Source organism: Rhinatrema bivittatum, chromosome 4 (genome assembly GCF_901001135.1).
Source record: "Rhinatrema bivittatum chromosome 4, aRhiBiv1.1, whole genome shotgun sequence".
NCBI lineage: Eukaryota > Metazoa > Chordata > Amphibia > Gymnophiona > Rhinatrematidae > Rhinatrema > Rhinatrema bivittatum.
In genome coordinates this window covers 169913709-169926036 of record NC_042618.1, presented here as the reverse complement: position 1 = coordinate 169926036, position 12328 = coordinate 169913709, and the positions used below count along the sequence as shown (strand labels likewise).

At 42.0% G+C, this 12328-nt stretch overlaps 1 protein-coding gene across 3 annotated transcripts in view; it reads right to left on the bottom strand.

Moving 5' to 3' along the window:
• Positions 1-4366: 4366 nt before the first annotated feature.
• BAIAP2 (BAI1 associated protein 2) overlaps positions 4367-12328 on the bottom strand; it is a 248898-nt gene continuing 240936 nt past the window's right edge. For all 3 annotated transcript variants that reach the window (XM_029599205.1, XM_029599208.1, XM_029599207.1), the window contains one exon: positions 4367-11583. In XM_029599205.1, the coding sequence (XP_029455065.1) occupies positions 11514-11583 (70 nt within the window). In that variant the 3' untranslated portion in view covers positions 4367-11513. The remainder of the gene's footprint in view (positions 11584-12328) is intronic.

Sequence of the window (12328 nt, the reverse complement as noted above, 5' to 3'; positions counted from 1 at the left end):
CACAGCTCTTTTCGCTGCATGTCATGTTTTCTTGTATTCTGTATCCATGGTAAATTTGAAAACAGAAGCCACTGCCCCCTACAGAAGATGAAAAGAACAGCTCATGTAATATAAACAATCTGCACACAGAAACATCCAAAGCTTGCCTCCACAGTGGACCTGCAGGAAGCCATTAGACCCCAAAATGGGAAACCCTTAGCTCTGCTTAGCACATCATCATTTGTGATTATCATACCTAGGAACTTTTGACTTCCAGTCACCCTGAGACTACCATGGATTGAGGGGGGGGGGGGGGGGGGGGGGCAACTGCACCGTGGAACCAGATGCTCACAAATTTGCTCTCAAACACTCTTACATGTTCACACAATTTCACTGCTCATGCTCTCACATTCTCACATGTCCATTTACACCTTTACTTCTGCCATTTTCCCACCAACACACACTCACTCACGTCTTTCATAGACACATGCCCACTCACTTTCACACCCATGCTCACTTGCACTCAGCTCTCTCCTACTCACCTACATACACTCTCAGATCTCTTCTTCCTATACAAATACACACTCACTCACTCTCACAGACATGCTCATTCATTCTCTCGCCCCCATTTTCAAAACACACTAGGCAACAGCAGACTAACTTGGGCACCTGGAGCAGCAGCAGCCTCTTCCTTCTCCTCCTGTGCTGAGGAAGTGGACGCTGCCTGTTTCTTACTCCTCGTTTGATGCACGGGCAGGAAATCACAATGTCGATTGGCCAAGGCAAACAGGATGGGGCGGGCAAATGGCTGGATACAGGAAACAGGATGTGGAGAACCAGGTGGGGTCACGAGGAAGCGAAGTTAAGAGTTAAAATGGGAGATTTCCGGTATTGGGCCGGAGACCCGGTAATTTTTAGAATTCCGGAGTCTCCGGGCCAAATCCGGAGAGTTCCCAGGTACGGTGATTATCTCATATGAATGCAGCAGCCTACTCCAAGATGTATGCTTGTGCTATAATGTACATCAGTGTAGTAATACGCAATTCAGAAATATCTTAAGGGAGTGGAGTTGAGCAGCAGCCTAGTGGCTAGAACTATGAACAGGGTTCAAATCGCACTGCTTTCACTGATATCCCTTGGAATCTTGGGCAAGTCACCTAACTGTCCATGCCCTCAGGTGCAAACTTACAGCGAGATTTACTATACCTTATGAATAACCACTACACATATCTGCTTACATATTTCAGTGCGTCATTTTTATCCTTAAAACAAGAGCTTACCAAATGCTTGGTTAAAAAATGGCTGAAGGCTGCCTTTTTAAAAAGTCTGAATACAGACCTTCATTTGCAGTGCATAGGGAGGCTGATTCCATAATTGAGAGCCAGTAAACAAGTGAGGTGCCCTTGTCTCGTATACTGTACAGCTTGAGGAGCTGGAATGGCCAACCTATTGTGAACATTTGATCTCAACAAGCACGATGGTCTATAAATCTTTAGCAATGTACTTTAAAAAAAAAAAAAAAAAAGGTAGTACTGACTCCGTTCAATGCTTTGTGAATTTAAGACCAACACCTTAAACCTTTCTCACAGCTGGATAGGCAACCAGCGCAAAGATATCAAAATGAGCAAAATATACTCGCCAATACATGCTCCCAGTCAGTAGACAAGACTACCTCAGTAGTAATTTTCTTAAAATTAAAAATGGTACGAGATGGGGGCCAGTGGCATCCTCCACCTTCCCTGCTGGTTGCAGTAGGGAAAAGGAAAAGGTTCCAGGTCCTCAACCTGGCAGAAAATCACCAATGAACATACTTAGTCAGTCCTTCCAGGAAGGTAACCGTTTTTTTTTTCTAAATAGTTTTGTGTCTGCTAACCCCTGTAAAGCTAGCTAATTTTTACTACTTGGTTGTATAATTGCACTTCTTGTTTGGGTGAAGTTGCCTATCAGCGTGAGCATCCTCCCCTAATCCTCCCCATCAGCAAGCTGCAGCACTTTCTAGAACCATCTGCTGCCTTCACCCCTTGCTTTTGCAAAGTCCTTTGTTCCAGGCAATTGCCAGGACATGAAGGCACCAGAGGGTGGAACAGCTTTCAAACTCTGCTTCTCCACCAGCTTCAAAGGCAAGAGGGATGCTGATTTTTTTTTCCCCTTTAACCAGAAGCTGCCTTAGCACTGCAGTAACATTTGCATTTGTAAGGGAGAAATTTGCTGCAGAAGCATAGATCACAATGGTTGTGCTATAAATAATCTGCTTTTCATCATCATTTTTTTGTTCAAACTCAGGCTGTGACATGTAGACATGATATTTTTGGAGAAATGGCAAGAGAAGTAATAAATGCTTTCTGCTCAGATTGTAATTATATGTAATATAAGAACGTAGTTTGGGAAAAGGACTCATATTAGTTACCTGGAAAGAGGCATTTTCTGTTGCAGTAGGTATTACAGATTAGCATCTTAATATTTATGCTCTTTGACAGTACTTTGATATCCAAAGCACTTTACAGAAAGATAATTATAATTGCCATTTTTGCTTCCTCAGATGACTGAATGATTGAGTTGACATTGGGAACACTGTTGTATTGTAGATGAAGCAGACACCGGACAGCAGAACTCTGCCTACAGCACTTCAGTGTAAGCACAGGCCACGTTCAACTGCATTTCAACAGCATTGCAAGGTGCCCACCTTCCAAGCTGAAAACAGTACCTAAAATAATGAGAGTTACTGATGAGGAAACAGTACCACTTACATCGGTATCCACACAAATGTATTTTGGATATATCATTTTGGAAGAGGGACAAGGAAGGTAAATTGTTAGTCAATACTGTATGTTATAGTATACATGAGTACAGCTGGGGGAAGGGAGGGAAAAGGCCTCTACACTGTTCAAGCAGATTTCTGGCATAGTTTTTAGACAATACATAGTACGGAATAGGGCACTTCCATGCAGGGCTGTTGCAAGGGGAAGGCAAGAAGGACAACTGCCCTGGGCACCAAGTCAAGATGCGGAAGGTGCCATGCCACTGTTGAGTGGGTCTGTGAGCATGCAAGCCTGAAAGGAAAGGGAGGGGGAGGGAGAGGTTGTCACCATCTTGTCCAGCATCTGCTGTACTTCCATGTAATGTTCCTGTGCTTTTGTTCCACAAAAGTTGAAAAAAAAACAAAACATTTTTAGAAAAAAGGAGTCTCTATATAAGAAATTTATGAGCTTATGTCCAGCTAGTGCTGTAGAAACTGAATATGGCTTACAATTATTTCAGTAATGGACTCTGCCCATCCACCACTTCACTTTCTATGTAGGCAGAGTAACTTCTCATTTAACTGAGACTAGTATAAAAGAAAAATATCCATGATAGAACAGGTGTTTGTTTTTTTTTGCTTCAGCCCCTGACTAGACTCCCCAGGAACATTTGATAACACAATAAAACAAAAATTGCTTGAATCCCAGTAGAAGTTATTTATGGAGGATTTTAATTTTTTCAAATCAAGGGATTGTTTGAACATCTCGATTTGGTGGCAGGTTTTACTTTAGCAAAGGCACAAGATGTTGGCAATTTTACAGCCTTGGGCATAAAGTGGTGGGTCAGCTCTATATTAGGACTCAGGTGCAGCAGTGCAAACAGTGGCTTAACATCATATAGCAAAGGCCCTCACCATGTGTGCTTATGGACCACCACTTTGAACAACATGGCAAGAAAAATTACAACTATTGGTCTTGTTAGAATTACAGAACCGGAGGCCATCATTGAGAAAGTAAACTTGGATACAGATATAGTCACCAAGTTGTGTGCAATGGAAAGCAGGACTGGGATATGAGCATCCCAGGCAATAATGGCTTCAGAAGAGACAGAGGAAGGGGGCTCTTAAGTATTGTGTTACTATAAAAACATGGACTCAGCTTATACTAAAATCCACTTTTAATCATTGTGAGTGATATTATGATATGCCAAGTTGTGTCAGCAAAAGCTGCTTCTTCCTTCCCATCAACAGGGCTGGTGCACACTTACAAGGACCGAATCAGAATCTGCCAGAACTTTAAAAGTCAAACCTAGAAGCACACACAGTTTTAATATTGATTACTACATTTCCCTAAAGGTTGGTTTAAACACTTTCACATTTGTCTATAAACATTCGTTTACACTGTATAAGACAAAGACAAGGTTTTGTAGAGCTGCACTATGCATCATGGGCTCTGCAAAGAGATTCTAGCTCTTAGAAGCAGCACTTGGAACTGAGTAAGATCTGTGTTCTGTGTTTGGGAGATGCTCTAGAGGGGACAAGCTTATAGTGTATGACTCTTTAGAATAAGGCACCTAGGAGGTAAAATGATGTAGGATCTTGGACAAAGGTGTAAACCAACTTAAAAGAACAAGAGCTGGTGTAGCATTAAGAGTTTTTATATAATTGTTTATTTTTGATTACCACCAAAATTGGACCAGTTGGCAAAATCATATCCACAATAGTCTAGTTCACCAATAACCGCGCATATATAAATAACCCCTAACAAAAACTGATAATGTTTATACATAAACAAAAAACATGTGCGCACATATGTTGGACACATGGGAACACACAAAAGGTGTCTTCTTGTGTCTACATAAACAAAGACAGCAAAATTATAGGCACATTCATATTAGGCACAAATTTAAACCTTAAGACTGAACAGAGCAGCACATTTAGATTTAACTTTACACAGATTGGTTCAGCTAACACAATGAGATTCACAAATATACATAATGCATGAGAAAGGGAAATTGCTTCTAAGGAACACAAATCCGACGATAAGCAGTGAAACACTCCCCCCACCCCCGCTACAGGGGTTGCATTTCTCATCATGGCAGAAGAGTTAACATGACCCATGTAGTGGGATCCATTGCATCTGCTCCAGGAAAGATAGATGGGGAACTAAGGAGAGCAGCTGCCCCGTTTCCTCATTGCCACACACAATACATTCCCCTTTTCCAGCCCATTTCATTCTTTAATTACAGACAGAACATTGAAAGGATTGACAAAAGGTTACCCTTTTCATGCTACATGTCCAGGTTTCTGACATCCTAAGTCACAATATCTTGTGAACATCTAGGAGTCCAATGATTATACTGGGGAGTAGGCGAGAGAGAAAAGTGGAGGGTGTGAAGAATCGCAGGTAGAAAACGCTTTCCTTTACATGAAAAAACAGATACAAAATATTATTTATGCCTTTGGTTTCTTTACCAGCCTAGCCACTCACAGTAGCAGCCTTTTTCCTCATCCTGCTGGAAACAGTAATACTACAAGTTGAGAGTGAGAAGAATTAACACTCTCAGCAGATTTTTGTATACCTGCCTACAGTTACAAATTAAAAACAAAAAATCATGGGGCGCCTGGCCTGAGGGGAAAGAACCTCAGACCATCAAGGTGTTCTGCTGATCTGAACATGATCTCATCTTCATTCACAACCTATAAAGGATTGAACTGAATTAGGAATTGTCTTATTTAAATAATTTGTCATGGTAGAGATTGGAGCAGTTGGAACAGCCTTATTCACTTGTAATCTACCCTTTTATTCCTTCCTAATATACTAGTGCAACATTTTCACCACAAATTTAAGTGGTGTGTGTAGTGGACCACTACCAGCATGCCCAGCCACAGTCCCTGCCTAAAGGCTGAATACAGGCTTACATCACTGGTCCAAAACCAGACCAGCAATGCTGCAGAGGATGCAACTGCCAGAGAACCAGTTCTCTCCTGCAGTGAAGGCTTTGCAAATAATCACAACAAAATTTTAACGGTTAGTTTTCCCAACAATACATTGCTAAATGCTCAGTCTAAATCAGATGGGATTCATTTTTTTCACCCTGGGAAAAGCTTAAAATGTGAACTTCTGATTATTCTCCCAATACAGTATAATTACCAAGTATCCAGCCAACACCACAACTCTAAGCAGAAAACTGGTCAGCTTAAAATACTTTCAAACTAAACATTAAATCTGGCAAAAATAGCAACTACCCAGAAACTTTTTTCTATGCCCCAGGTAGTGTAGTGTTTATGCAGTGTTCTTAAAGAGCAGGCTTATGGCATGACATACCTTATACCCCACCTGCCCCATTTGACAACTTCAGAAAGCAGAGCTGCTTACCTATATTCAAGTGTTCTGAGGATAGCAGGATATCAGTACTCGCACATGGGTGACATCAAATGGAGCCAGGCAAAATTATTTGATTTCAAGATTTTTAGAGAAATTTCAACATGCCCTACTGGGCATATATAGCATGCTATTCTACCATGCCTTCATAGAGGGGACCCCTTCAGTCTATAAATTGGCTTAAATTTGGAGAAGCCAAGTCCAAGGGGGAAGTAGGCTGGTTTTGTGAGGATCAATATCCTATTGCCCTCGGGAAAAGAAAAATTGCTATCCTGAATGAAAAGAGGAAAACTCAAAACAATGTTAACAGGCAAAACATTTTTGGTGGCAGCAAGCCATTTTTTATATACATATGTATATATATTTTTATTTTTTTTTTTATAGGGGCAGCCTGGATGGAGTTAGGTTCTGTACCTCAAAGTGTCCTCAGGTCATACTGGCAAAACCTATTGTCATGATAGGAATCCCTCTCCAAACAATAGTGTGATGTGAATATGTGGAGAGAACACCACATTACAACCTTGCAGATCTCCATGGAAGTCAATCTTAGGTGGGCTACCAACACTGTGAGTCTATAACATTACTTACTAGATTCAGGTCTGCCTGGGTATAACAAAAGCAAATGCAACTGCTAGCCAACTAGAAAGTGTATGTTTGGCCCAGAAATTCCAGGTTTGTTAGTGTTAAAAGAAAAAGCTAGGTGGACTAAGGGTTTCCATCCACTCCACATAGGAGTGGATGCCAAGGTTCTCTTCCAGTCCAAACTGTGCAGTGCTTGTTCACCTTTGTGGGCATGCAACCTGGGAGAGAATGTTGGAATAACGACAGACTGATTTAAGTTGAAAACAGAGACTACCTTAGGTAGTATTATATGCAAAACCATCTTATTGTGAAAAAAATTGGTATAAGGTAGATAGGGCATAGAGCCTAGAGTTCACTGTAGGTTGAAGTGACATCCACCAAAAAAATTACCTTCCAGGTCAGGTATTTGAGCTCACAAGAGTCTATAGGTTCAAAAGGGAGTTTTCATCAACTGGGTCAATACCATGTTGAGATCTACCAAGGGAGACTTAAGAAGCTTCGTGAAGCAAGCCCCGCTTCAAATAGACAACTAAAGGCTGTACAGAGATGGGTTTTACCTTCTGTATCGTGGTGGTAACCACCAATTACACTAAGGTTAAGCCTAATTGAATTGGGCTTAAGAACTGAATCTGAAAGATGTAGAAGGAAATAGATGCCTAGAGTTAGCCACCCCTACCCTAAAAAGAGTCAAACATGAAAATCTCATGCATATTCAATGTGGGTATTCTGATAGCCTGTTTGTGGTTCAAGCACCAGAGTTGGCCACCTCTGCTCTAGGGCCTTTCCCTCAAATCAAAAAGGCAAACCTCCTCCACTTCAACCACAGAACTTCTTCATGGAGTCTTCCCTGGAAGCCAGAACCTGAGACATATCCTCAAAGATGTCAGGGTTTGTATATCTATCCTGTCAACATACTGACTTTGAGGACCAGAGACCTGATGTTGAGATGGTACAACATCCCCCAATCTTGAGTGATGAGAGTTTGGGAATTGCCCAACCTGACTGGATTCCTGATTGTCAAATGCAGGCATGGAAATCTGCCTCAGCCAATAGGGCACCATGAGAATCCTAGTTCCCCTGTTAGTTTCAACAAGGTCTTTGACAATAGAAGAGTTAAAGGATATGCATACAGTAGATCCAGTCACCAATTCAGGGCAAAGGCACTCAGAGCTTGTTTGAGTCCCCTTCATAGAGCAAAAGAGCAGGATCTTTGCTCAGAGAGGACACAGATCTACTACAGGTGTGCCTCTCTCATGGAATATCTGGTTTACTACCCTCCGCCCGCCCCTCATCCAGCAATTATTCGTGGGGTTCCCAGAACTTACATCCTGTTCACCAGGACATTCTCCTCACCTGCCAGATATGTGGCTCTCAGGGAATGGTCCTCAGAGATTGCCCAAGTCCACATTTGGACAGTGAAATAGAAGGTACTATCCCATTCTTCCTTGCTTCTTGATGTAGAATAACCACCACTTGATTGTCCATCTGGTCGAGGATAACTGTTGGCTAACCGATCTTTGAAAGCCTTCAGTGGATATTATACTGCCCTTAGCTCTAGAAATTTATCTAATGGCATTTTCCCTTAGCAGACCAAAGGCCCTGGATGCAGTCTCTCTACATAGGCACCCCAGCCCAAGGTTGGATACATCTGTGGATACAACTGTGCAATGAAGAAATTTGGAAGAGTATACCCCTGGCCAGCTTGCAATGATCAATCACCAGGACAAGAAGTCCTTCAGGAGGATGAGTAATGTAGATGATGATCCGATCCCAAATGGCCCCAATTCCTCTGTAATTTGAGGGTCCATTGGGCTCTTTTCATGTGAAAACATTCCAAGGGAGTAACAAGGACTATTGATGACATGAGACTTAACAACCTCAATTTGTCTCCTGCTGATGCCTGCTGACTTGTTCTTATTCTTGGCACAGTGGATATCAATGTCATAATCCTCTCCTGTGGGAGGAACACTCTTGCCAAAGTAGTATCTAGCAGCACTCCTATAAATTCCAATTGAGATGGGACTTTAGGTAATTGCTCATTGATTCTGTAGCACCGCCTTGAAATGCACTCTTGACCAACCATTCATCCAGGTACATGCACCTCCAATTTTCACAGATGCATCGCCACCACTGCCAGATGTATAAATACATGTGGTATTGATATCAAACAAAAGGGCAGTATGTAACATTGAAGGTGGTGTTTTCCTACTATGAACTAAAGATATTTCCCATGACCAAGAAATATCTGTGGGTGAGACCATCCTTTAGATCTAGTGAGGGATAGCCAGTTTCCTTTTTGAGAAAGGGAATCAAGATGCCCTGGGAAACCATTCTGATCTTTTCCCTTTTCAGAAACTTGTTCAAAGCCATCAAGTCCAGAATGGGACAGAGTCCTCCTTTTTCTTTGAGATCAAGAAATATTTGGAGTAAAATCCCCACCCTTTTCTCGCTCATGGAATGGGCTCAAATCACATCTGCCTTGAAAAGGGAAGAGAGCTCCTTTTGTAGCAATTCCTGATGCTGAGACACTGGTCAAGTGGGTTTCAGTTGGAGATTTAGAGGAACATCCAATAGACATAATCTCTATCTTCGAATTATGCTAAGGACTTGAGTGTTCAAAGTTATTCTGGGCCAAAACGTTAGCCTGCCTCTGAAAGAAAGGTTCTCTGGTGTGGATACTGGATACTGGGTGTTCTCTGCTATGCTCCCTATGATCCAGTCAAAAACCCATGAGAGCTCTGCTGTTGATGAGTCTAAGGGGCAGAAAGAAATGCCTCCTCAGCATCCCACTCTGGTACTATGTGGTTGAAGAGGGTGGGTCTGAAACATTGCAGTGGTCCTTAATCTGAACCACTGCTTCCTTGACTTGATCTCCGAAGAGATTCTCTCCATGTGTGAATGTGTCTTTCCTGGATATCCTATCAAAGGTCTGAAGCCTGCTGCCAAGTGAGCCTGAAGACAATATCAACTGCAGAGCCTCTTTATGCCATCCCAAAAACAAAAGTTGATTAGACCATGTGTTTTTCCACATTCCATACCCCTGTCCACTAGAGACTAAGTTGTCATGCTGCTTGAAGAAGCTGCATTGCTGACTCCATCATATTCTTCAGAATGTCTCATATATACTGGTTCATGAAGCACTGATAGGAAGCTATATGGATCCTGAATATAGCTCACTGAAAAGACGTTTCCCAAATTTAAGTCCAGAGTACCAGCATCCTTCTCCATGGACTCTGAGAAATGTGTTCTAAACCTCTTGGAATTCTTGACAGCAGATTCAACCATCTGGCATAGTGGGAATCTGCATTGGGGCCATTCTGCTGGGCACCAGCAGGGATTCCAGTATCATTTAGACATCAGTCTGCAAAATGTCCCCGCTCCCAGCAATGCACATCAATGGAGACCAATGCTGCTTGATCTTCTCCAAAAGCATGTCATCAGAGCTCTAGGATGCTGAAACTGAAGAGGCTGAAACCATTACTCACTTCAAGTGGACGAGACAGATGGTCCTGCCCAGTGCTTGATGTTGAGGGGAACAGATACCGTCCCAATGTCAATACACAAGCCAGTGGTCAATGCAGCTCCTGGATCCCTCAATATCAATGCCTCCAATACAGATAAAGATGGGTTGGACTTTCAAATCTCAAAGTGCTTTACCATGAGGTCAAGCCAAAACACCACTCTCTAGGGGTCATAGTAGTGCAGAAATGACCCATCTGGACATTGTGGTCATCCCCCAAGTAAAGGACATTAAACATGGGGGCCTGTGAGAAATATGAACCTTTTGCACAGGAGGGCACTTGTCAAAGCTGCTGGCTCTGTTTTAGGAGCACTGGATGAAAAATGAAAGCAGTGAAATCAACTATTCGATGCTTAAAAGAAAACATGACTGATGCTGGTGCAACATGTAGCCATTGACAACAAAAGAAAAAACCCACCACCTATAAACCAAATTCCCTAAGTGGCCAAAGGGAGATGGAAAAAAAAGACCATAGGGCTTTGTGAATATAGATTCTTGCACATTTAAGAAGCAATCTGTTCACTAACAAGAGGAGAGAAAAAAACCCCACAATCCGTGGCCCCTGTGTGGACACATGGTAGTACAGTATGTTGCTTCTGGTGTGTGAGTACAGTATGTTGTACATGCTCAGTAGGACATGCTAAAGTTTCTAGAAACTAAGATCAATGTCCATGCTGGGCTCAATCTGATGCCACTCATATTGTGAGCACTGACATCCCTCTTGTCCTTGGATAAAAGCAAATTAGAACTTAAGTTATTAAAGCATTGGAAAATACATTTATTCCATTTTTTTCCATATTTTACTGACAAAAGCCACTATTTAACAACTGTGTCTATTATCCACAAAATAAGATGTGCTGGATATGGATAACCCTCTTGAAATATAACTAGAGCATTCACTAGCATAGCCCTGCTACTTTCAATTTTTAACTAACAAAAAGCACTTTTACTTAACCCTGAATGCCTAGACACTACAGATTTTTCAAATCTAGAGGAAACTACCCTGTTTGGTCTGATTGAAAGTAAGGTGGGTCAGGGCAAGAGCATTCAAATTTGCTTCCATCAGAATGGTTCTTCCACACCTGGATGGAGCTACACCAGCACATGCTGCAAAGCTCAAAGGTGAGCTCTGCCCAGAACAACACTTCACAGTACCACTCAGTCCAGTTTCTTTTTGGAATTTATATACTCATATTCCTCTATCAGTTAATCTTTAACTCAATCTGAACACAAATTAACTGAAGCATGCAATTATAGAAAAAACAAGTACAATAGAGTCTGCTAGGAACAGAAAGCTGGAGCTCTGAAGATCAGCTGATGAAGGGAGCTGATCTGTCATTGGTCACTGTTGGTTTAAGCTGGACATCAGCAAAAGGGTTTCTGTGAAGAGAAAGCAATACACACTTTAGTGCTCAAGGGATTAAATCAAGGCTAAAGAAGTGACAGCAAAGCAGCCTGGTAAGAGACAGAACAGATATTGCAACACACTTCAGGTTAATCCTGAACACTTGCATGGCCCAAGTGTTTAGACTTGGTATTACAAAACATGCATTCACTGTACAACATTCAGAAGGTCAAATGGCAAATATGACAGTTATAAAAGGTACCACATGATGAAGGTTGTGAGTCACTGATATGCTGCTGCCACAGGTTTAAGTCAAACGATTAGCACAAACTACATCAATTAGATGCAAGCATACACAGAGGACCATGGTAAAGAATAAAAAACACTGCTACTGCTTCTACAGGAAAAGGAAGGGTGAGAAGAAGCAATGGAGCCACGGATACAGACTACTATTCCTTCATTTCTTGAACAATGCCTCCTAAAAGAAAAGGCAAATTGTAGATTTTTCCTTTCGAAATCATGATAGGAACTTTATAATCAGCAGAAGGTCAGTGCCTTTTTATCCTGCAAATTCTACTTCTAAGAGGGAAGGTGCTATAGGGAAGCTAGTGAAGAGAGCTTCCAGTACTCCTGGCAAAGTTTCTCTCTCTCTCTACCACCCCACCCCCGAAAAGCCACCAATGCTTAGAGAAAGCTTGAGCTTGATGAGCCTGGTTTCAGCAATTCTGTGGTGGGGAACACTGAAGGCAGCTGAGTCACAGAAATCAGCAATGGAGGGAA